Source organism: Rissa tridactyla, chromosome 4 (genome assembly GCF_028500815.1).
Source record: "Rissa tridactyla isolate bRisTri1 chromosome 4, bRisTri1.patW.cur.20221130, whole genome shotgun sequence".
NCBI lineage: Eukaryota > Metazoa > Chordata > Aves > Charadriiformes > Laridae > Rissa > Rissa tridactyla.
In genome coordinates this window covers 44,106,603-44,131,862 of record NC_071469.1, presented here as the reverse complement: position 1 = coordinate 44,131,862, position 25,260 = coordinate 44,106,603, and the positions used below count along the sequence as shown (strand labels likewise).

General features: G+C 39.2%; 1 protein-coding gene across 2 annotated transcripts; it reads right to left on the bottom strand.

The window, feature by feature from the left end:
* Positions 1 to 197: 197 nt before the first annotated feature.
* On the bottom strand, positions 198 to 25,230 carry TMEM87A (transmembrane protein 87A). 2 transcript variants are annotated; one of them, XM_054199819.1, is made up of 20 exons: positions 25,045 to 25,230; positions 24,009 to 24,066; positions 20,055 to 20,152; positions 19,079 to 19,195; positions 17,373 to 17,426; positions 17,222 to 17,278; positions 15,449 to 15,596; positions 14,640 to 14,701; positions 12,730 to 12,913; positions 11,785 to 11,884; positions 10,967 to 11,060; positions 10,277 to 10,348; positions 8,474 to 8,582; positions 7,281 to 7,339; positions 6,915 to 7,018; positions 6,482 to 6,555; positions 5,111 to 5,172; positions 3,845 to 3,900; positions 2,561 to 2,591; positions 198 to 2,204 (listed from the first exon to the last, which is right to left on the bottom strand). In XM_054199819.1, the coding sequence occupies exons 1-20, from the start codon at positions 25,177 to 25,179 to the stop codon at positions 2,163 to 2,165; spliced, it is 1,716 nt and encodes a 571-aa protein (XP_054055794.1). In that variant the 5' UTR covers positions 25,180 to 25,230; the 3' UTR covers positions 198 to 2,162. The 2 variants fall into 2 exon arrangements, with proteins under 2 accessions (XP_054055794.1, XP_054055795.1); XM_054199820.1 differs by lacking the exon at positions 10,277 to 10,348 and adding an exon at positions 9,647 to 9,715 and having other exon boundaries at positions 25,045 to 25,229.
* Between the last annotated feature and the right edge of the window lie 30 nt (positions 25,231 to 25,260).

Below are 25,260 nucleotides of genomic sequence, written 5' to 3'. Positions count from 1 at the left end.
ACATTAGCTTTACAAATGACAGACTTCCACTCTATTGTCAAGCTTAACAAGAAAAGAAAGAGCTATTAGGAATAACCGCATTACAAAATATCATGCAATAAAGAGTTAAAGAGAAGTAAGGGAGCTTTGTGAAGACGTTAACACTTTCTCATGTGAGAGACCAGGTAATATGAAAGTGGAAGGACACAATGTAAGCCTTTCTACTCTTTGCCTAGCTTTTATTAAATAGTACATACAAACTTCTTTTGTGCTTCCAGTAGAGAACATTTTTCCCTATTTGTCTCAAAAAAAACCCAAACAACCCAAAACAATAGGACTTAAAAAAAAAAAAAACAACAAAAAAATTAAATAGCGAGTTTTGTGTAGCTTTATTTCACAAAATTTCCTCTCCCCAAAAGGACACGGAGGTAACGTTTTTTTTTTCCTTCTGTATCAATTAAGCACAGCAAATTAGAAGTGTTTTCTAATTAAAGATTCTATCTGTGGCCTAAAGGGGATGGCAGAAGAGATCCAGCAACTCTTGCAGAGGCAGACTGAGGTGTTATAGCCACAGCTTTTTATCTCTGCCCATCCGCAGAGGGTTTGCTGCCCCCACGGCACAGCTAGCAGAAGATACTATGCACTTGTGCCTCCGCTACTGTAAAGTGCCATGTTTCAGCACAAATTGCTGATAAAGATGAACTAGAGCTAAGCTACCGGACCTTACAGTGGAATGAATGAAGTACAGGCACATGTTCATTTCTGCTGACATCGCTACAAGTGAAGAACCAGAAAAGCTGACTCCCTGTGCCATTCCAGCAGCAGCCACATCAGCCCCCTGGAAGTCCAGCTGTGCTGCAGCTTGCCTGGTAATTATCAGTCATAAAGGTTATGAACCCAAATTAGAGCTTTTGTCATACAGTCCACAAAGGGTTTCCATGTGTAAGTTATTGCAAGTGAAGCTTCTACAGCCAAGCATAGAATAGAATAAAAACAGAACACCATCCAAAAGCTCTTTTTCAAAGGAGAAACAAAAAGCAATTATATAGAATAGAAATCTGCAACTTTGACTGAAACACAGTGATCTTAGAGTACTTCTTGGCCACAGGGACCAATAGGGACAGGAAAGCCCATCATCAAATCACTTAAAAGGGAGGCCATTCTAAACAGACACTGGGAACAGAACTATCCCAGCACTGTGGAATCCCATAAAAGCCTCTTTCAAGTAAGGTAAGCAGTGCTTGCACCCTCCAGAAAGCAATGCCATCTTCACGTAGAAGAGTGCTGACTTCTCGGTGGGAGATGTTACATGTGCAGGGAGAAAAGCTCTGCTGAAACGTCTAATTAATATCTGCTTAACATGAACAGTCAAGCACTTGTGGAGCACTGCAGGAGTGGGTTTGGTGATGTTTAGTTTTGGTGGTGGTGTGTGTTTGTTTTTTTTAAATTAAATCATGGAAGGTAGGGGCAAATCTTTTTTCCAGGCATCCACCACATTGCCGGCAATGAGATGTGCCACAAACAGCAAGTGTTAGCTCTGTGCAGCTGTTACCTATATGTCAATGGCATTTAAAATAGAAAAATCTTTCTTACACAGTGTTATGAATAAAATTGCACTTGATTTTTGTTAAAAACTCATATCACTGTAACTTTTCCAAATATTTCCTTTCTGGCATCTTAATTTTCTTCATTAACAGGAGCTTCTCTCTAAAAACTTCTCATTCACATTGGACACATGACATAAAACAGCAGTAAGCCATTATCTACCAGAAAATGGGTCTGTTGTTTCTTCAGTGCTTATTTCTATCTGTCCCCATCCTCCCCCCAAAAAGGTACAGGCAGTTCACCTCTAAGCGTCAATTGTAACATTGAAATATAAACTCCTCAAGCAGACATTAGGAATTTTAGTTTCACAGATTAAATATTTGAAAAGTTACAGAAGGTGCTGGAATAGTACACATTTAAATTGCTTAAAAATCCAAACTTGCAGCAACTTTGTAAATTCAAATTTCAAAAAGGTTTATAATGTCCTTGTGAACTTCTTCCACGGCAAGACACCCTCATGACAATAAAGCATCAAACTTCCAAGGCTGAGATCAAGAAACGAACCAGCAGGATGCACTTGCTCCACCAAGCAATTTTAAAAGAGGCGTCTCCACTTCCAATAGCCAAAAGCTACTCCTTCATTCCATTTTGGACCTTTCAAAGTGTGTAATCATTCTTTCCTGGAAAATAAAACACCCAATGTTGTCATTTCCCCCAAAAGGTTCACATTATTCAGAAATAAGGTGGTATGCTTTGCACAATCACAACAAAAGCACACTCTTACACTTTTTCAGTCAGGAGTCTAACTCACACAGCAAAAATACCACTTTTTAGAATACACATTTAGAATGCACATTTGTATTCTAAGAAGTTGTATCATGGTTGTCCCCACCATCCTTCCCCCCCGTGTAGTATTGTACTGCTTCACTGGCAAGATCAGCAAGTCCAGTTCTAATAAGCCATGCCCTTAACAACTGACTCATGACTCCTTTGGCATGTCAGAAGACTAATTTGAACTGAAGATTTGTTTACTGACCTCATCTGAATCCAGAAGAGCTGGAAGAGCACTGCAGTGGGGGGAAAAAGAAAAAAAAAAAAAGAATTGGTTAAGAGGATTAGAGCACTATTGGGAGCATACTATTCAGTGTTATGTTACACCTTAATCTTTTTAGGGCGCAGGAGAGCAATAATGAAGACAGACCTTTCACTTGAACAGACAGAAATTAGAGAAAGACACATAAAAAAGGAAGAGCCCAAGGAGTATCCTCAATGACCTTCCCAGTTTTAAAATGCTTTTTTTTCTAAGCTTCTCATTACCAACGGAACAATTTCCAAGTTGCCATGAATTAAGCTGCATCATTCACACAGGAACAGTGCTGAACTACACTGAAGCTATTTAAAAACACATCCCAGAAATCAAGCAAGTTACATTGGTACCATAGCCTTTTCAGCTACCATAGACCTCCCATCTATTGGGATCTCATCTTTTCGCAACCCTGATCATACTTTCAAGAACAGAAAGCCCTGCAGCAGACTACCTCAAAGTGCCCTTTCCTAGCTTATACCAGTCTAGCCCTTGTTTTCTTAAGGAATCCTACCATTCTTCAAAAAAATAAGTGCTAGAACTGGGAAAAACAAATTCAATTGAGAAAGTGCACTTTTTCATCCTCTTGAAGCTTCACTTGATTTCTCGTCTTTATCTTCAAGCAGAGTTTTGTACTTAAATCCAGAGCCTCTGACAAAACTACCTGTTCAGATTTGTGAACATAATTAACCTGTGAACTTCTGATTTGCTATGAAAAATGTAGGCACAGACACTGACATTCTTATGACATAGAAGTTATTAAAAGCAGAATATGGACTGCCTACATAGCTGACTATATTGCCAGAAGTATAAAAATGACTCAACAGACATCCAAATTAATTAGAGAACTAAATTATATTATTCAGTGGTTTACATTGGGCAAGATACTCAAAGGACTTTTCAGAGCACTATACTGACAAACAGGGTTTGTTTGTTCATTGTTTTCTGGATTTATTTATTTAGTTTTAACTTCAGCTAAGTGCAAACAAGTCGGTCTGTGGTTTCACAGTCCAAGACGGTGTTTCTTAACTCAGCATGTGCTCAAGTGGCATGACCTGTAAGTCTGACAGACTGCAGAAAGTCAAGTGGAAGCATGCCAAGAAGTCAGAGGCCAATTCCAGGCTTAACTCAGTATCTGCTCATGTAAGTGCAGCATACAAGTTACACGGCATTCTAATATATTTGTGTTCCTGTGTCCAAGGAACCTGCTCTTATTGTGACTATAAAAATACTCACACGTCTGTCACTGATGAAGGAACATTCTCCTCTACCCACTTCAGGTCATCGTCCTGCTACACGTATAGAAATTAAATGGAAAACAGAAGTCAGTTTTCCCAACATGCTGTCACATGCAAGCCTTTTCCTTCTCAGCCTACTTGACAAAAACCAATGCATCTATAGCGTCAGTAAAAAAAAAATATATAAAAAACCACAGAAAAAAACAACAAAAAACCCACCTTCAACTTGATTTATGGATTACAGAAAACACATTCCAAGGAAAATAAAAAACCAAAATCCTACATATAAGTTACTGTCAACTCTGTAATAGTCTAATAGTGACCAGGGAAAGCAGGCCCTCAGGACACTTTTGTTATTTACATCATCTACTTCAGTCTCCCACAAAAAGAACATTATCTTTAGATGTGTTATATATGAAAAATTATTATAGAAAGCACAAAAGCTAGGTTTTGCAAAGATAAGTTAAACTGTATTGTCAGAATTTCTCATTTCTATCTGATCAACACACTAATTCACAACACAAGCACGCTTGTTTTGAAGTTGGAGAACTGACCCTTTGTCATCCCCCCCAGTTGCTAAAACAGAAGTTTGATTTTCATGTTAACCTCAGCTAAGTAACATACAGTTGCAACCAACCTTTCAGAAGAACAATGTTAATGACAAAAATATTACTGCTATTATTAATTCCTACAGGTTCTTTCCAATTTTAAATTTATGCATGAATTCCATGAAGAGATTCTAATACATATTTTCTACTTCCTAGCTGAATGTGAAACCACCTCTGCTTATAAGCCACATAAAAAAATGCAGCTATATTAAAAGTGTTACACTCAAAACTATTTAGGCAGCTACGTAACAATATGCACATCATTCCGTTCAAGTAATGAATCACAAATCTCAAAATTAGCAGGGCAATTAATTTAAAATATGGCTCAGCCTGACAAATTTGTTAAAACAAGGTATTATTCATTATCAGAATATAGTATTATACAGTTCTATCTATACTCAATTGTGCAAACATTCCTGAAGAATAGACTGAATTCTAAAGCTTCCATTGCGCTTACAGGAAGTTAGATGAAAACCTGTATTTTCTTTCTTTTCAGAAGTATCATAAACATGATACTTTGACTCGCTCCCGTTCTGAAGCAAACCAGGACACTCACATTTATAGGCTGAACACTTTGCATTTGTGAGCTACTACTGGGGAGCAACCAAACGAGAGATATGGATCTATATCCTTCGAGGTAGGGAAGGCATACTCACAGCTTTGTTTGCTTTTACATTTCCATTTGGTTCTTGCTTCGTACTTCTCATTTTCATGCCCTCTGAAAACAAAAGAAGGAAAAAAGATTGGGATAACTCAACTATAATCATAGGCTGTAAGTGAAAGTGTTGAGTGTTCATTCAGAGTATTTCAACAAATGCAAAGAGGCAGAGTAAGACAGACAAGTTACTCATTAAGACAATGCTTTCCCTTTGTATTTTTGACAGGTGGAGTGCCTAGTTTTTCCTGAATTTTGCAATTTTAGCTAGGAAATATAAATTTCTATTCCTTTACTTTAAGCCAGACATAAGCAGTGTAGAAATCAGACACAGTTGCCCAGAGGGGCTGTGGAATCTCCATCCTTGTACTCAAAGGCCATCTAGACATGGTCCTGGGCAACTTGTTCTAGGTGACCCTCCTCCAGCAGGGTGTTTGGACAGGGTGATCACCAGAGGTCCCTTCCAACCTCAACCATTGAGACACATGCAACTCCAAAAGTTTATTTTACCTGCTGACCAGCCACTTGGTTGACTTAGGAGCTGAAAAGCAGCATGCATCTCCCAGCCTGGCAGAGAGCCAGATAGAGCTGATTTGGCAAATGCACCTAAGGGATTACACACTCCCCCTCCACTCCTAAACAAGTGAAACAGCACTGATATATCCCAGCAGAATTGATCTGTGGACAGACAGCAGCACTGGGTATGTCACACTATGTTTTACACAACTTAAAAACAATAGTGTTAGAAGGACAATAGACATCGTAGGGAGACAGGAGGCAGGGAACTGAGAGGGTTTTACAGTAGGAGGGGAGTAACTGGAGAGAAAGATGCAACCTAGAGTTATAGGGCACGACTCATTCATATGAAATTTCATTAATATGTAAACATATTCATCCATATGTTTACAACTCCATATTCCTGTAGCAGGCCCTAATATAGAAAATGAAGACGACTGCAACGTTCACAGAACAGATAATAAATGAAAATCCTTGAACTGGATTTTAAAGAAGAACTGCAAACTAAATCACTGCCTAGCAACAACATCCGAGAAACTCTCGGATATCCATCATCGTAACTGGATCCAAACCTATGACTTATTTAATAAAACAAAGTCCAGTGGACACGTAAAGCAGCCACAACAGTAGCACTGTATTCAGTGTCATCTAAAAATCCCAGAATTAAACAAGAAATGTGAACACTAGCCATAAAGCCAATGTTTGCTCTACAACTGCATAAATCAATGGCAACAGGGAGGCATTGACTCCACTTTTACAGCAGTAATGAACTTTTTGTCAGAGAACAAGAGACCTCCCTCCACAGCAATGTCTCTTTAACACTGAAATTAGGTGGGGAAAAGAGTTTCTCCCTTACCAAAGCTTTCCTTTAACATTGGCTCTTTCTGCTCATCATCATCCTCCTCTTCAGACAGTGGTGAGAAAGCAAACCTTTAGGACGGCAAGAATGAAAGCTATATTAGAATAGTACTTCTTGCCACTCAAGCGATTCATTACCCTGACATTCACATGACTTGATTCTTCTGTGTAGTTCATTGTTTTTAAGACCGATGCTAAGCTACATAATCAAAAGTTTAAGTCACTTCTTTTTAAGTAAGTTCACCACCAGGAACAGACTGAATTTTATCTAGGTGACTTCCTACACTTACTTTTCCTGAAGCCCCTGCACACACTGCATAGTACCCTTATGGATCAGTATACAGCAACTAAGAATCACCCACCAGTACTTCTTCGGATAAACAAGCATTCCCAAAAAACAAGTTTTTAGAAAGAGGTAAGAATAGATGAACCTTTGGTTGTTAGCAGATGGTCTCCATAGAATCATGATGACAAAAAGGATCATTGAAAACAATAAACGCCAGATGGCATCATCCACCCATAGCTCCTGCCAGTCCTGTCGAGGAGAACAACAGCACAAATAGAAAACGTTGTGAATAAAGAGACTCCACGTCCTCAGCTGTTTCCAAAGGTGAACCACAGGCATCTGACAAAGAGGCTTGTTTCCCACAACACTAAGAATTTTACCATGTGGCATATTACTCTAGACATCATCCACAGAAAAATCTGTTCCAGAATGCCCAGTCTCACTTCTTACACTGTCAAGTGTAAACTTACTAAGAGGCAGCAATTGCAGAAAGCATTCAGTATAAACTCACCGACTGACAGTCCACCAGCCTGAACTTCATGGTGGTCCAGATGATAAATACAATAGATGCTGCAAGATTAAAACAAACAAGCTGCTTAGTACTACAAAATATGATAATCCAAACATACTACTGTATAGAACTGTGTTTCCCAAACAAAGGGGAAAGACCTAAATAGTGAATTTCTGGAATCCAATTTATTAGTTTTGGAAAACAAGAGATTGATTTATTGCAGCAACCTTATACAATAGGTTAGGCACAAACCAGTATATTTTGTTCTTGATTCTTCAGAGACACAAGGCATAAATCAAGTATGAAGTATTTAGCCAAACTCCTCATCCCTATTCACTATTCTTATGTTACTTCCATCTAGTCTCCAAACCATGGTTTCATTATCAGTTGACAAACAAAGCCTACCTTGAAGTAAATGAGCCATCTGATCTGACTGAATGCCTAAGCATTCAGATCTTGACCTGTAAGAGTTCCAACGCTCATCAGTTTTAGAAGACAAGACTTCCCTCTACTAAGGTGCTCTATGCTAACTAAGAACCAGATGCTGCAAGGAATTTAATCAGAGCTCTCGATTGAAAGGAATGTGCCTTTTTGTTGAAATAAAAAAAAAGTACTGTGCTTAGAAGTTTTCTGCTCATTGTATGTATAGCATTTCCAAATAGATGAGGAGCTAAGCACCTGGAAGCACCAACAGATTTAGTCACGAAGTTCAGTTCATCACTACTACAAACGGAAAGAGAATCTGAATTTGTATTCTTCCAGGACACAGAAGGCATTATGTTACAATACTAAGGATACTGCTTTTCCAAGAATCGCTCTGGTCTTCAGACATCTTAAAAATCCCATATTACACAGTGATACTGTGATTTTGGCAAAAACTACACCTGTGAAGTTAACAGTATAGCATAATAATCTTTTGCCCCCCAGCAGCTTTAAGAGGGACAAAAGTGCTCCATGAGAGCTGAACAGAGCTACTGATCTCGTTAACATCAGGACTAATAACCCACTGACTCTGAAGTATCAACATAACTTGGCATCGGTCCACTATTAGAAATGGGTGAAGTGTTAGAAATACCAAGTGTTTTGATTGCATTTACAGAAAGGTCACCAACTCAATTTGCTTTAGTGATGAATTCAAGCCCTACATGGAAATGGCAAGTGCTCATATTTGATTAATGTAATTTTCTGCTTACCTGCTACTGCCAAGATAAGTGTGTTGGTGAAGTGCCGATACAAAGAGAGTTTCACAACATTCCTTCGAAGTTTTAGCAGTTTCATTGTTTGAGTTAAGCTGATGAATATGTATAAAAAGTCAAGGAAAGCCTCTGAAGGGACAAGCTGGTCACAGACTTAGAAGGACACCAGTCTTATGATCAACAGCTCTCCCACCCACACACTTAGCCCTCCAAAAGGGCAGACCAGACTCAACAGAAGAAAAGTTCATCCTATAGCAAACGTGACAAAGAGCAGGATCCATCCCTTTCATATTATTTAGTCATCTAAACCTAGAACTCTCATCACACAAACATGGTATCCAAGCATCTATTTTGGACTAGGGCCTATTCCTCCAGAAAAGTATCAGATGTACATTTGATAAATAGAAAATGAAGCCTAGAAGTGAGTTAAAATCTAATTAGACAGTGCACACATGTCTTCACCCTTTTGCCTACAATTTTATTTCCATAGTGACAAAACAAGTGCTTAGGAGACACATCATGGTAGGAGAGAACTGAAGCTGTCATGGCTGGGCAGCAAACTATTCATGTTTTAAACAGTTTTGTGATTGACTTTTGCTAAAAACACTTTACAGGGATTTTGCTATACTTGGCTTTGAGTTCAGCATTTGACAGCAGTTGCTAAAGTCACACAAGGTTATGGTTGTTTGGATGTAATATGCCAAAACACAAAAAAGTTAACACTGCCCCATTTTGTCACCTAACTACTTCAAGATAAGTTCAAATTTTACAGAAATAATTTTAGGTTTGATGTTGCCAAGGAACCTTCTCCCCAAAACACAAACTGAGTATGTCCTCCAAAGGCTACAACTATGGAACTGTTATAGTGCTACACAGTGAACAAATTAATTTCATACTTCAACAATCAAAGACTGATAACAGACAGACTTAGTCTATGTTCAGGAGCTGCTCTAACACAGATATCTATTGGGTAGCTAGTTTTTCCTTGCACTGGCTGTAGCAGAAGCTTACCTGAACACTCAATTACAGAGGTTCTATTAACTTTACCAGAAGTAGACAGAACATATACTTGAAGCTGATTTAAAAACAAAAAAAGTTCAGCCAAAAAGACTCACAAAACAACAAATGTGAAAGAAAACACACCCCACCAAGCAAAATAGTGAAGGATATCCACCAGCACAGGGCAGTATCTAGGAAAGCCAGGGGAATAAAAGCCAAGGAGGCAAGATCATTCTGGGCCTAGAGACAAAGAGAGAGCCAATAAGAACAAAACGAAAAAGGAAACAAGGTACAGAAGAAGTGAGGAGGGTCAGGCTATTTTATGAGAAACCACAAATACTCCACCACAATGCTTCTGAGTTTTACTACAGAAGCAGAGGGTTTGAACCAAGAGTTTAGTCCAATGATTGAAGGGGAACTGACAATACCACATCGTCAGTTCTCCACCAGCAAGGGGAGAAATAGTTTTCCAGATTAAGTCAATCTAGCACCATTAAAAGGAGCCTCTGCTGAGGTGATTGCTGCAACAATGTGCTCTGGCCACTTCCATTACAGAAGACTAGCAGTCAGCTTGTAACAGATCTAGTAATTAAATCTTTTACACTATCCATGGATAAACTGAACACTCCACTGGCAACCATGAGTTTGACTGAAAGTGGCAAAAATTGCCTTCGCGCATACATCAAAATCTATCAAAGTCCCAACTGAAACAAGCAAATCACCTTTTATTCCTTTTAAGTATGAGACAGAAATAATAAGCTGTGAATAAGCTTGTAACATTCTGCAGTTATGAAAGGATATCCACAAAATAATACAGGCATCAATCATGGACAGGGCCAAGTTTGCTATCAGAGCCACAGTGTCATAGAAAAACTGAAAAAGTACCAAATATATGACATGTTAAATACCTTATCCCAAAATATCAAAAACAGAACAACAGAAATCTACATCCTCAGATCCACATCTTAATGAAGCAAGAAGCAGCATCACCACTCACATGCACTTCCCCAGCTACAGCCTCCAAACTTGGAGTGCTGGTGCAGGTTTGTTTTGTTTGTGGTTTTTTTGGTGGTGGTGGGTTTTTTTTGTTTTGGTTGGTCAGTTTTGGTTTTTTGTTTGGTTTTTTTGTTTGTTTGTTTTGGGTTTTTTTTAGACTCATGGCCAGGTGATCCTGGCTGTACATTTGTGATTGCAATTAGCCCTAATTAATCCGAAGTATTAGACACAAGGGTCCAGGCAGAATATAGTATCTGAAACCTGACTAGTCAGAAAACTATTAGAATTATTTCCAAATACACAGAATTACATCCTGATAAATAGAGAAGACATCAAACTTAAAATAACCATCAGTAATCCAGTCTCAGAGTTTAACCACTTCATTATGTCTGTTTCCTTCTTTCAGCATAGCCCTGGGATTCTCCCTTAGCATATAAGTAACTAAAGACAGTGGCATCTGTGTCATATCAGAAAATTTAAGCAGTTATTACTGACCCCTGTGACTCTAAGAACACCTTCCATGCCAGAAAATAATAGATAAAGGGCTCCAGCCATAACTACTTTGTGAAGAGTAACTCCGAGGCGAGGCCTGTAGGAAAACAAAGTGAAATTTAGATTAAGAGGGGGAAAAAATGTGAAGTCACATCAACTTGAGTGTAACATAAGGCTGAAGCATGTAAATAAAAGGTCCTCATAACAAGCTACTTCTAGATACAGAAATAATTTTATTATGGTGCTGGAAGCTTGCTATTCATTTTGTCCTATGGTATAATGTGACTAAGGAAGAGATTGGTAACAGTCCTGTTTCCGAGTTAACCTGTTTAGTTTTTTATGACCATTTCAAGAAGTCTCAGCCCACCTCTTCTTCACCAGTTCCCCCAGCACACCTGCACTTACTAGAAGCTTCCACTACCACACAGCATGTTGTTTTACCATTGAATACAGCTAGGGACAGACAGATGAGCATCAATCTTGGCAGCAGAAGCAGATCCCCTTCCCTATCATCGATTCTTGACTCCCCCCATTTCTAGCCCTGAAGAAAGGCATGTAAAGCTCCTATTCCAGTCAGTGGAGAATCTCAACAGTGACTCAGAAACCTACCCAACAGCGGTGCGTGGAAAGGGGTGGGAAGAAGAGTAATCATCATATGGAACTGTATGTCTCTGTTGACCAGTGAAGAAGTCTAGACCTTTACAGCACTTAACTAAAGCACCTATCTTTTAAGTAGCAAAGTACAGGGAGATAAATACTGCCTTAAGTTATTAAAAAACAACTGTGAAAAGCCTTTAATAGAACACAACAGAATTACTCACTTGACTATCCCATATCCCAAGCTGACTATGATCACCAGAGTTCGAGCCAATGAGCGCTTCACAGCAGAAAGCAGTTCTGCCAGTATTACTGCTCCTTGAACTACCAAAAGTAAAGAGAAGGAAGCTAGGTTATTAAAATACAATTTCTGTTTCATTAACTACTGCATGCAACTGTAGTATGAGAGCAGACATCATTATTTTCAGAAAGTAGGTTAAAGTGTATGATCTCTTTGTTATCTACATCTGGAGTAACCCTTCAGAAAAGATAGCTCACTTAGCATAAAAAAAAAAAAGCTACTGAAAAATTTTACATCAATAGAAAGTGGAGAGTAAATGATCTATCTATAAGATCTGCCTGGATGATCTTCCAAACAAGTCAACCAACAAAACCTTCTGTACAATGGGTGTGGCCAATTAACAAAGTCATAATGAAGTTTTACTTGCAGAGTTTCATTTGTATGCATCCATCCTAAAGAATTCAAAACCAGACTCTCAAAGTTTTACGTGGAGAGAATAGCTTAAGATGGATTATCAGGCTATGGGCTGAATACCAGAAGTCATCTGCAATGCTGTCATGTTGGACAAGGAGTTTCAAAGTCTCTTTCCAAGGCCAATATCAATTGTCAGAAATTAATTACAAGCTACACTTGGGAAGTGTTAGCTGGCCTCAAGCCAGCACTACAGTGAATACTCTCCAGAATCTAGCATTTTACGTCCCTAAGATGCTACACTCAGGAGTCAATCAACAGCACTTTAGCTTTGGAAGAGCACAGATCATCACATTTATAACATATAAAATGATGCAGAAACTCTGGTTCCCTGTTCTGTGTTTTGAAACAATCCTCAAGCAATCATACACTTCATATGCATCTGTCACCCCAATTTAGCATAAGCCATTAGTACTATGCTCCATCAATTAAAATGCAAGCTGCAATTGCTACCTACCGGATTCCCCTGTGTAGCGGATATTCTGGAACTCTGCATAGAAAACTGCTTTCTCGAGCATTCCCAGGAAGATAACTGCGCCAATCCAGAACTGGATCCTCAGGAGATCCCGCCAGTAACAGGCTGACCAGGCAAGCCATAGAACCCCGAAGAACACGTACACAATACACATCACCATGAAAAACTATTACACAAAAAGAAGAAATAGGAACCTTAGACCCAGAAAAATTAAATTTCCTTGTTTCTATTCAACAGCTGTAAGACAGCTCTATTTTCTCCCCAAGTATAGCAACTTTTGAAGTTTTTATATACAAAAGAGACTAGAAACAAGCAGTGCTTCATTTGTCTTATCTAGATTCTTTTACAGTGACAGTCTAATTTCTCACTGCCAACAAAAGGAATCAGAGTAATTGAATTTCTGAGTAATTTCTCTCTTGAAGGGCAGTCTGCCAGTTTATTCAAAGGCAGTTTTTCTAAGGAAGATATCAAGCACTACTAGCTTTCTGAAATTCAGATAACAGCTTAGGCAAAACATTAACTACTAGAAACTCTGCCCCTTCTCACATATTATTCTATTACTAACTTCATTGTACATTTACATTACTCTGCAAATAAGCTTACAAGTCACCTTTACACATCATTCCATAGAACAGAGATAAGCAATTGATGGTTGTAATTCCTCTGTTCAAATCATTTGACAACTACTCTCAAAAGTTAATTTCCAAACTTAGTTTTTGACCAAGCTTTAGGTCAGCCAAGAACCTGAAACTGAAAGAGAAACCCAGATATTAATTTAAATATTACCACTCTGTGATCTTATTTTTTTTCAGTCCAGCATTACTTGCTTCAGAAGAAATTTCAAGGTATACATCTCCTGCAGCGAACAGTAAGCTTGACAGTGCTACTTAGTGCTGAGTTTTCTAAATAACAGCACCATACAAGAACAAGTCAGGAGGTAGATATTTTTATTTTTTTTAAACCAAGAAAGTATTGAAATTAGCTGCACAATCCATCAAAGCTTTCACAAACTGAAAACACCTTCCTTTAGGACAACAGCTTATTGGTCCTTATAGATTTTCCACATCTAACGCATGCAGTTCAAATGATAAGGACTTAGGCATACTAGTTCATGTTCAGATGCTCCATTACAGAAACATTTAGACAGAGATCTTTTTCTGGACCTGACACATGGGGCTATTCAGACTAGTGAATTACATGTAAACAAAGCTGCTGGAAGCTTTTTACTTCTGTCACGCCCTCCTATTTACAGGCCACTCTTGCCAACACAGTCAGGCTAGAGACCTTACCTGTTATTGATCCCCAGCTAAAGTCTGACTACATTACATAAATATTGAAGTTATTTTATTAGCCTCCTGGACAGGAGCAACTAGCAACCAAGTCCATGACTCCTTTGAATAAAAAGGGAGTTAGTTCTTTGATGTTCAGTTATGCTTTCGCTGTTAGGAAGTATTTAGGATCTCCTCATGGGATGTAAAACAGCTAGTAGAGGAAGGAAGATTAAGCTGTAAAAGAACGAAGCAAGCAGTGACAAATGAAAGGGTAGCTGTAAAAAAAAAAAAACCAACCTCATAGAATAGCAAATTTTCTAAGATACAAGCTAAGGAGGAAAAAACAGCATCAGTAAAACTGCTCAGAGGCATCAAGTCGAACAATCCAGAGGACAACACTAGTGGTACATGCAAACATCTGAAATCTATGTCTGTTTTCCCTATCTGGTATTTAGAACGAAAAAAAAAAAACCAACCCAAAAACCCAAAACCAAAAAACACCCTCTCTAAATTATTTTTTCTGAGACACTGGCTTTGTGTTTCCTGAAGTATGAAAGTAGAGTATTTAATTGAGATTCAAACTGACAACTTTATAGGTCAAAGAAAAGCTGGCTTACTCACAATCATCAGAGGATAGTCTGCAAGTGAGAGATACTCATACGGCCCCTTCAGTTCTACTGTCACTGTCAAAAAACAATCCAATAACCAAATTGAACAAGAACCAAAAGGAGGAAGCCACAAGAAAGTACTTAACTGATTTCTACTCAAGCATAAAGAAATTCCAAATCTTCACATAGCTTTTAAATCTAACTTGCACTTTAATCCAAGAAAGTTAAGACTCATAACACACTCAGCTAAAAGCATGCAATTAACATTACATGCTCCATTACCAAGTAACACATGGCAGCACCTTAAGTAAAAGTAATTTGTGTTGGAGATCCATGTGTAACAGGAGAGTTCAGGAACACACATAAGTTAACTTTTTAAGGTGATTTTCAAACTTCTCTGAAGTTTAGATAGGTTATCAATGCACTGTTAGATATACTACAATATAATTTCAAGGAGGCATTTATGATCTTTGTATTCTACGCGATTTGAGTTTATTAACATAAACCACTGCATTGGTCTGGACATTTTTGAAACACAACACCAAGCCTCAAAATTGAACTGCTTGGGATTCTTCTTTACTTCCATCATTAAAATGACAGACCAACAGCCTTAGGATCTTCAAGACACTAACAATCACCTATGTTCTTATAAGAAAGAGTTGTAGTAGGTAATATTTACATCTATGTGAAGTGAAATATAGTGTCTTATGAAAATGAGCCATACAGTATACATTAGATGTACCTTAGAATACATTCAGACTAGTATACATAAAAAAAAAATGGCACTATGCTTTTAGCGTAGTGTATAAACGGCTATCTTACTTGTAAAGGGCTTGCTTTGGTACGAGGAAGGTGGCATTTTCACTGTTCTTTTAACTCTGGTAGTAGGATCCTTCACAGTTGTAACTCCAATATGCACAATAAATATATACGGCCCATCTCGCCACGTTTTGATAACGGCATTCATTGCCTGAAAATAAAATGTCTACATGTAGACAGTGCATAGTCAAGAAGACAGGAAAAAGAAAGAAGTAGACTTGCCATACATGGGTGATATCTTCCACGTAAAAATAAACTTCATCTCTTCGCAGGCCTGAAACTTGTTAGTCCACATTTGATACATAAATTTTAAATCTATTTATAAGACCTAATAATTACAATGTAGCTGTTTGAATCCAGAAGAATCTCAGAGACCTGGGAGGTGATCAGGGCTTATTTGCAAATTTAATACTGGCTTACTGCAAGAGTCATCTCAAAGGTACTGCAAAAGCTACAAAGAATTCAGCAAAGCGTCCTATTCCTTGTTTTCAGTCTAGAAACATTAGGACCACCACAGAGATACTTCTTTCCTCCTGAAATCAATTGTTTGGCAACAGCACAGCTACATATAACTCAGCTCCCTGGCAAAGGCTGACTTCTATAGTGTAAGACAGAAGAGGTAGCTGAGAAGTAAAAAATTTCCATAGTAGTCATTTCCTGCGGAAACTACTACAGACCCTGCAACCGCTCTCATACCTAGAAGACTCAAACCCTGCCAATGAACAGGGAGAGGAGAGGAAGCTTGCCCAGATAAATATTTGCACCATAAAACAAATCAGAGATTTCTTTGAGTTCCAGCATTTTGTGTTAATTCCACAACTGAAGAAGTTCTAGCTATCTCAGAAACCGCAATATTTACAAAGAGCTTTAAGGTTAAGACTAAGACTATCTATATGTATGTCACTCATGTGACCACTGCAGAACTACCACAAACACTTTTTTTGTAACTGCCTCTCCAAAAGAATTTCAGTAGTAAGAGCATGCATTTCTTAAGAAACTTCCTGACTACCAGACCTAAAGCGAACAGAATTTTATATATATAGAAAAAGAGTTTATGTTGATATTGACTGAAATTAAAATACTTATTTAAAAAAAACACAGTAAACTTAAAAGAAAAAGGATATATTTTTATATACCAATTTTGCCTTTAAAATATCTCCATTTCTTGCTGCATCGATTCCTTATGTCAGAATTGCACACACAGGTATTTATATTTTAACTTTAACGTAAATGGCACTGTAAGTACACAAAGAGTTAAATACTTTCTCTTTGTTGGCATTGAGGACATTCAATTTGAAGTTATTTTGACAATCAGCCCTGGATAAGGCTTGAACATTATATATAATAAAAATACTAATAAATCTGGAAATCAGAAGTAGTCACTTAATTTGTTAGGTACAGCGTTTTAAAAGACTGACTAGTTAAAGATAAAACCAAACACAATCTCTAAGTATTAGTCACCACTTAAAACATATCATATCAATGATTACTTTAAATTACTATGAAAAAACAATTTTCTCATTTATACCGTCAATCTAAACAGTATGAGTTCTATATTTCACATGTAGAAGAAGCAGTTACTCTGTTTCTGTTACTCTGTTTTCTGTTTTTCCAAACAATGCTACCTAGTTTCAAGTTAAAAAAATTCCAGGTGTCAAAAAAAAAGAACTGCACTATCCCTGTAAATGCTACTAGCAATTTTTTATACAAAGAAATATAAATTTTTAAAAAATTGACTATTGGTCTCCAAGCCATGTTTAAATTCAATATACATACAGTTTTATCTGCCACCATGGTGTGATTTCCTCCACTCTCCTTCTTATCTTTTGAGCCCTTAAAGAGAAACAGAAAAATAGATAAATCAATATGCCAAAATTATCTCTTTCATGTTTACACTCACTCATTAGAAGGAAAGAAAACTCTTTACCTCTTGTTTCTCGGGTGAGAGAGGCTCTGGATGAACAAATTCTTTATAGAAAATCTGCAAGATATAATAAAGGTATAGCATTTATAGGCACTTCATATTAACATGTCTTTACCAGAACAGCTTCCAGTAAACTTTATTATAAGGAAGGATTCTCTGAACAGCCATATTGGAGAGCTTTCATTTTTCTAAATCAAACAACTATCCATTTGTGGAAGGAATCTCGAATACTTGGATTAATATTTTTACGTTTGAAAGTTGCTTTTCCTCCCCTCAAACAACAGGTGTCTACTTTTAGAACTGGACCCACAGACATGACAGAAGTGAAGTTAATTTTATTTTCCAAATATTAATCTCTTTGATATCTCCATTACTAGATAAACTCTAGACAAACAGAAACAGGATTTGAAGATTTCTGCCTTAGTCTATGCAAAAAGAGTCCCTAGATGGGTGGATGCCTACTAGAGATCCAGATTTTACCAACTCTCCTGAACTACAGTGACCTGAAGTCTAGTGAAACTACTGTACCACAAGAAAAAAGCTGAACAATCAAGAGGAGAAATGTCTGTGAAACTTCAGAAATTAATATCTGAGAGGAATATATTTTGTTAAAATTCTAGTAGACTTTTCAAAGGAATTAGACTTTTAAAACCCCAGTTTCACCAACCTGAACGTTCAATTAAGATTCAATTAAGTTCACATTACAGACCTAAATCTACAAGATTTCTTCTATAAACCAAGTAAAAGTAGCACTGACACATCTTATATTATTAAACAAAAAAGCAGGCAGCATACAGATTATTTTTTTAAAAAACCCTTCAAGCCATCTTCACATATATCTTCACATAATTAGAGGCATGCGAGCAGATTATTAAAAACCCTTTTCAAGTCACCTTTAGGTTTTTCTTAAAAAAAAACCCAAACAAACAAGAAAACCCCAACACCAGGTTCAATAGTTATGAGACATTTCCCAGTATTCTCTGTCCCCAACCCTTTGTCTAAATCAGGAATGGCTGACTACAGATGCAACACTGCACAATTTGTCTTGAACTCTTAAGGAAGTACATCATTAAAGACAGACAGTGTGTTATATTGATATTGTCATTAGTATGATCGCACAGCTTTGCCTGGCGATACACAGCTGGCATAGAGTCTATGTTTGCATATTACTTCCCTATGCTGTTTTGCATTGTCTTCTCTCTTCCACTTGATTTGTTTCAAACACATTTTCACACTACTTATTTTTCATTTTTAACCTGCTATCAGTGCTTAAGTAACCCATTTCTCAACACTCTTATTTTCATTATGATAAATCAATATTATCTGAGCAAGAAATGCCAGTCCTTTATTGACCCAAATTTAGTGGTAGCTTCACTCTGCTGCCAGAGATTCACACTTCTACTCAACTAGCCGTAGCCTTCTGTAAATGAAACAAATTCAGAACACAGAACCACAAACAAAAAGCAGCACTGAAATTTACAGTGGTTTGCGTTGGGTTTTTTCCCCCCATGGTTAGCCAGACTAGCAAGGCAGAAGTAATGCAAAATGAAGAAGCTATCATTCTAGTTCCGTTGCCATACACAGATAAAACCAAGTACCTCCCAACCTACAGTAATACTTACACAGGATGCTAACACATCTAACAGGAACTACCACCTCCTCTGTATATTGTATGAGAGAACAGAGCAAACTGAAGTTTCTACCCATACCTGAGGCTTGAAGAGCTCAGAGCAATTTGGAAAGAGGAGAGAAGCCGTGGCATAGTATCCTGACCAACCCGGATGCTCTTCAGATGTAGCCCCAAAATAGTACTCTGCCTGTTCATCCTGCCAAACATAGAAGAGAACTTAGGTTAGCATCCAATATATCTAACGGTTTATCTCAGCAGGCAGCTGCAAAACGCAGAGAGCACCGTAACTTCCCTCTGCACACACTCTTGAATAGAATTTAGTAGAATAAAGGCCATCAAGACCATGCATGACTATAAAAACAAAGGCCGGCCAAAAAAAAACCCTATACAGGCTTTGAATAAGAATTAATACCCAATTAAAAACAAATCACTCCTGCAGTGGAGGTGCTGCAGCCAGCATAAACTTCAGTCTACACAAACTCTACATTATATTAAAGATCTCAGTACTGTGTTACGTTAGTAGTTGCAACTGTCATAATTAATATTTTAAGTAAATATGGAAAAGATATTACACAGTATAAAACACAGTTGTTCTACCACATTTGATAGAAACACTAAACATTTTGTATAAATTGCTAATACTTCCAATGTGCAACCATAAAGAACAGAATTTAGACTAAACATGAAAATATTCTTTTTATTTTCTATTTGCTGTCATTAAGCAGTTTTGTAAATAATATTTTCATCTACCATAAACTCACACACTTCAGTTTAGAGCTGACGTACTTATTTAAGCTTCTGGGTTTAGAAGAATTCTGACAAACACTTCAAGTTTACCCAAAACCCAGAAAAGTCAGTAATTCCAGCAAGCTGTGAATCAATTCCCTTGTGTTCAATTCCCAATGATCCAGAAATTTGTTGTCTTTCAATAGAAGAGTGTGGCTTTTAGACCAAAAGAGCAACGAAGACATGAGTGACATCTTCTACAATCCCCTCACCCCTAGATCTGCTTACCCCTAAAAATCATAACCCATGTTTTTCCACACAATTCTTACCCCAAAGTTGAAGACTTCATTGTAGCAGTCAGAATATCTTAAGTACCAAGTAACGTTGTAACTTTGGGAGGGATCACAAGCTTTTTCATCCCCTTCAACTAAAATAAATAAATAAATTTAAGAACATGTAAGATACCCTCTACCTGCCATGCTTTTCCTCCCATTCTGTGCCAAACTACCACAATTAAATTTATTTTAAACTCAAAACAGAAAGCAAAACAATAGAAAAACATTTTCCTCGAGTCATTACCGTTCAGTGACAGAAAGAAGCTTGTGGAAAACAACTGCATTGTAATGTTACAACATTCTATTAAATAGCTGAAGATCATTTGGAAACTTTCTGTTCTCAAGAGAATCCGGGATACTTCAGCAACTGCAAATACCAACCAAGAGGAGAACAGCAGTGACTGAGCAATTACAATACACAAAAGGATTTACCTTTCCAAGATACATGGGACACACAGCAGATAAAGCGAGCTAGGAACAGGTAAATACTAAGGGCAATTTGCACAGATAATTTAAACATGCCAATACCATCACCAAGAAAATAAATAAAAACGTAAGATTTTGCAAGCCAACATCCACCCCCCACTCCCAAAAGACAAACAAGCAATCTATATATTAGCGCACTCTATCAAAGCCACAGTGCTACCTAAAACAGCAGTAAGACAACTTTATGCTTTGATTTATTAGAAAACAACATGCACAAGAAGGGAAACACAAGACTTCCCCCTCCTCCCCGCTCAGGAAAGATTGTGTGATTTTTGCGTTTCAAATCTCATTCTGAAACTAAAGCCCAATGAAGAGAATTTGACATTAAGAAGGTAAGCTTCACCCAAAACGTGCAGTGACTATTCAGTCTTGGAAGAGGCATTTAGATGATTATGTTTGGGTTTTGCAGTCAACAGATGGCAAAACTCTGAGTTGACAGCATGTTTCTAGTGGCTAGGAAGTCCCCACATCTTCACAGGTAACGTTCATCTCAGACTAGACACCCACAAATGTGTTACACATACAGAGCTTTTAATTAATGTTTCCATATTGACCACTGCAGGTAAAAAATGCAATTAGAAAAAAAGACCCTGCCACGGAGTCTTATCTGACTAATCCCACTTTAATCCACATGACTACTAAAGCAAGTAAGTGTAGAGCTAAAAACTCAACAACCAAGTCTCTGATACCAAAGATTAAAAAAAAGGAAAAAAAAAAAAAAGAAAAATATTGGAATGCAATCACTGAAAGATAAGAGTTTCCTTATGACACCTTCTGGTAAGCATGAAAACAAGGCTTACATTCTCCACATGGCCCCAGATGTTGCAGAGGGCAAAACAAACTCAAAGGCAACACAAGCACTGCAGTGACACAGGTAGATGGCAAATTCTTAGAAGACAAATGCTCTTCTAATAAAATTGATCTCAAAAAAGTGCCACCAAAGAAGAGGAGAAATTCAGAAATACCTTTTAAATGCCTTTTTACCTATTAAAAATAAATAAGATTATTGAAACTCTATGTTCAGCAGTAACATCAACTAGTTAAAACAGGCCATGACTAGAACGATCCACCCATATCTGCAAACATCAAAATTATAGAAACTTTGAAAAGGAAGTACTCTAAAAGACAGAAAAGGCATCCATGGTATTTATTGAATTCAGCAACATGGAAATCTAAGTTCCTTAACCTTCAAAGAAAACGTGCAACATTCAACTCAAATGCAGTCTTTGCAATCGTTTACAGAGAGCAGAATTTCTACCATCATGCTAGATAGGAAACCAGATGCCTTCTAGAATAGCACTGAAGAAAAGTAGTAGGTAAAAATATATTCATTATTGACAATACTAAACACCAGTGGCAGTCTTCCCAGTCAGAAGCAGAAAGCATCAGACAACAATACATCACACACACGAGAAAAATAAAATCAAAAATCAAGAAGGGGAAAGAAAACGGAAGAAGAGGTGGAGGAGGAGATGCAGGTGCTCACCAAAAACATGAACAACCCATGGGCAATCATGTTTGGCAAGAAGGGTCATATTGTCCACACAAACAGCACAAAACAGATGGAAAAGGCAACAGACAGCAAACAGGAGAGAGACCAGTTGCCACACAGACACAGGCAGAAAAAAACAACATGTAAAGTTAAAGCTTCCCAGTATCAGATGCAATTTAAATATAATCTAGGCTGAGAAACCAAAAATAAGTTCCTAGCCTTTGTTCCTTCCTCTTTCAGTGACTCGTTATTTAAATTCATGTAAATCTTTTAATCATACTGCCATGTAAAACAGGTGTCTTCACTAAAGAATTTTAAGGCCTAATGCCCGTTTAAAGGCTGACAGCACACTGTAGTTGAAGTCCACATCAGGAGGCAGGAGATCAAATTCTTACTGCCAAATCTGCCACAAACCTGTCTTGTAACAAATTTTATTTTCTCCATGTCCTAGTTCCTTCCTTGTCTTTGTTATTTCAACTGTACACCTCACAATTAGACTTAACCACACACTTCACTGCAGGGACGCACATCTTAGATGCCATGTTAGTATGAGTACACTATTTCTGTTAAACTTTAGGCAAGAAAGCCTAAAGCCTACCAAAGCTCAAAAGGCCTTTTCAAACCACCCCCTTTTCCCCAAGCATCAGATTTCTACACTTTGATCCTGCATGCGTACACTTGTAATTGTCTCGCTGCAAGCAGTGAAACTCAGCATTTGGGCTGCGCTTGACAAGTGGGAAAACCTTAACTCCGACATGATGGACCTTCACTAATAACCACTCTAATACTAGCCTCCTATTTCAGATTCACGTGGAATTAATGGAGGCACTTTAACAAACTCCCTTTGAAACACTGTCCCAAGAAGGGCAGGTATCTGAAATTAAACCTGAAAATCAATAAAGTTAAGTACTAAACATAATAGAGCACAGAAATACGCAATTCCATCAAGAAGCATTGGCTAGTCCTCATGATACCTTTATTTTGTCACATTTAAAAAAGAGTACGCTCACTGCAGTAACGAAGTCTTGGGAAGCGACAAAAGCACGGATCCCACTAATCGTCTCTAAAGTGACTTTTCTTTCCTTGTTTGACACAAGCGCAGAAGGGCATTCACCAGCACTGTACCTGTATAACTACCAAACTAGCAGCTGGGGATCGAACAGCTTCCCCCCCCCGGCCATGGTAAGAACTGGCACAAGCAACCCCTTAAAGTGATCAAAGTGCAGGGGAAAGATTTCAAGCCTTTCTAAATCAGCTAGTTACTTCCACAAGTCACCTACATCATCTCGTTGCTATCTAAATGTTGTCCTCATGTTCACAGATAAGAGAGTATTTCACAGAAACTCTCCTTTGAGCTGTAACCTACATAACCCGTAGCCCTGGCCAGATCAGCAAAGAGCAACGAACAGAAAGAACAAATGGGGAGGCTGCCAACGTGTTTGCTCTGTAGCACACTCACACACTGTGATCAGAAGGAGAAAACAGCTCTCAGGAGAGCTCTGCCATAGCGCGCAGCAACACTCCCTTACCACTCCCAGAAACACCCAGCTAAAAAGAAACAGGGCCTCAAAAGCACTGCCTCCTGCACAGTGGCATCAGTCACCCTGCAACACAAATAGCCCCTGTCCCAGTCGGCACAAGATCTCCCAGCTGGAGGAATTTAGCTTATCTTATATAGGGAAAGCACACCTCACAGTAGGGCTCAGCACACCCCACACCTGATTACCCGCTGTCTGAAATGAAGTGGTGCTCCCATTGCACATCTTGCCCTCTCCACAGAGGACTTGAACAGATCACAGTTGGGAAGTTTCAAGGCTGTTAACACACCCCACCATATCAGAGCTATGGCTTTCATCCAGCGTTAAGGAGATCAGCTGTCACTGCAACCAGTGCAGTTAAAACACTTCCCAGTGTTTTGAGTCTCAAAAGTCAAAGCAGTCGAACAGCAGAGACAGCAGGTAACCACTTACATCTCAGGAAAATGGTGGTGTTGCTGAAGAGAATCTTCCCAAAGTTAAACTTCTTCCCCTGCAAAGGCACAAAAAATGAAGAGACGTTAGTGGCATTAATGTCACGGAGCTTAAGTAAACATTATCTTCCACTCAACAGTTTTAAGTTAATACAGCAATGAAAGCAAATGCCAAATCAGGAGCCAGCCTTACTGGATTTTCCAGTCATGCTTCACTAACCCTTCAACCTACTCTTAAAGATGGTTTGAGAGGCTCAGGGCTTTTTGTTCTGCAAAACTGAATCAGTTTCATCATCCTTTGTTGAAGTGATTAATATTTTCTTGCTGATGAGAAGGTCTGGACCATGCAACACAAAAAAAAAAAATTGTTCCAATAATCAACAGGAGTGTTCACTGTGATCCTTGAATTTTGTTCCTGAACCTCAAGAGCCTCACAGAAAACGTACATTTCTCCCTTCCTCAGTCTGGTAAAGGCAGGTTTAACGTGAGGCAAAACAGCTTTTCTCCACACAACTTCAAACACGCACCGTACAACACACGTGCCGGAAATCCCTTCACCTTCCCAGAGGCCCACAGCTCTCGGTTCAGCCTTTCAGGGGCCCAGCTTTCCCGACGCCAGGCCCCAGCCCAGCGCGGGCGGGGGCCGCCAGCCCAGCCGCACGGGGGGCGCCGGCCGCCCTCTCCCCACACAGGCCCCACCGAGGCCGGGACCCAGCCGGGGAGGCCACCGCCTCCCGCCCCACGGACCGCACAGACGCCAACGCTCCCACCGCCGACCCGCCAAAAGGGGCTCAAGCCCGGCACAGGGGCCCCGGCAACGGGGCAGGAGGGCGGCCCGAGCGGGGACCCACAACAGGCCCTCCTGCGGGGCCCCGCCGCGTTCCCCCCTTTCCTCCTCCCAGGGAGGACGAGGCCTCTCACCACCACCGCCGCCACGCACACGCACTCCGACCGCCGCCACAGCCAGCTGGCCTAGCGGCTGGGGGCCGAGAGCCCCCTAGCGCGGCGCCCCGGCCGGCCGCCTTCCCCGCACTCACCATGAGCACTGGAAGCCGCCATTTAGAGCGCTGCCCGGCGCACGCCGCGCCCGCCAGCAGCAGTACGGCCAGCAGCCGCAGCAGGACGGCCTCAGGCCGCCGCCAACCCCCGGAACGCGGCGCTGCCGCCGCCATCCCGCCGCACGGAGGCCACTGCCGCGTTGGCCGCGCCTCTTCCGCTGCCCGCCGGGGGCGGACGCGGCTGTCGTGGGCTGG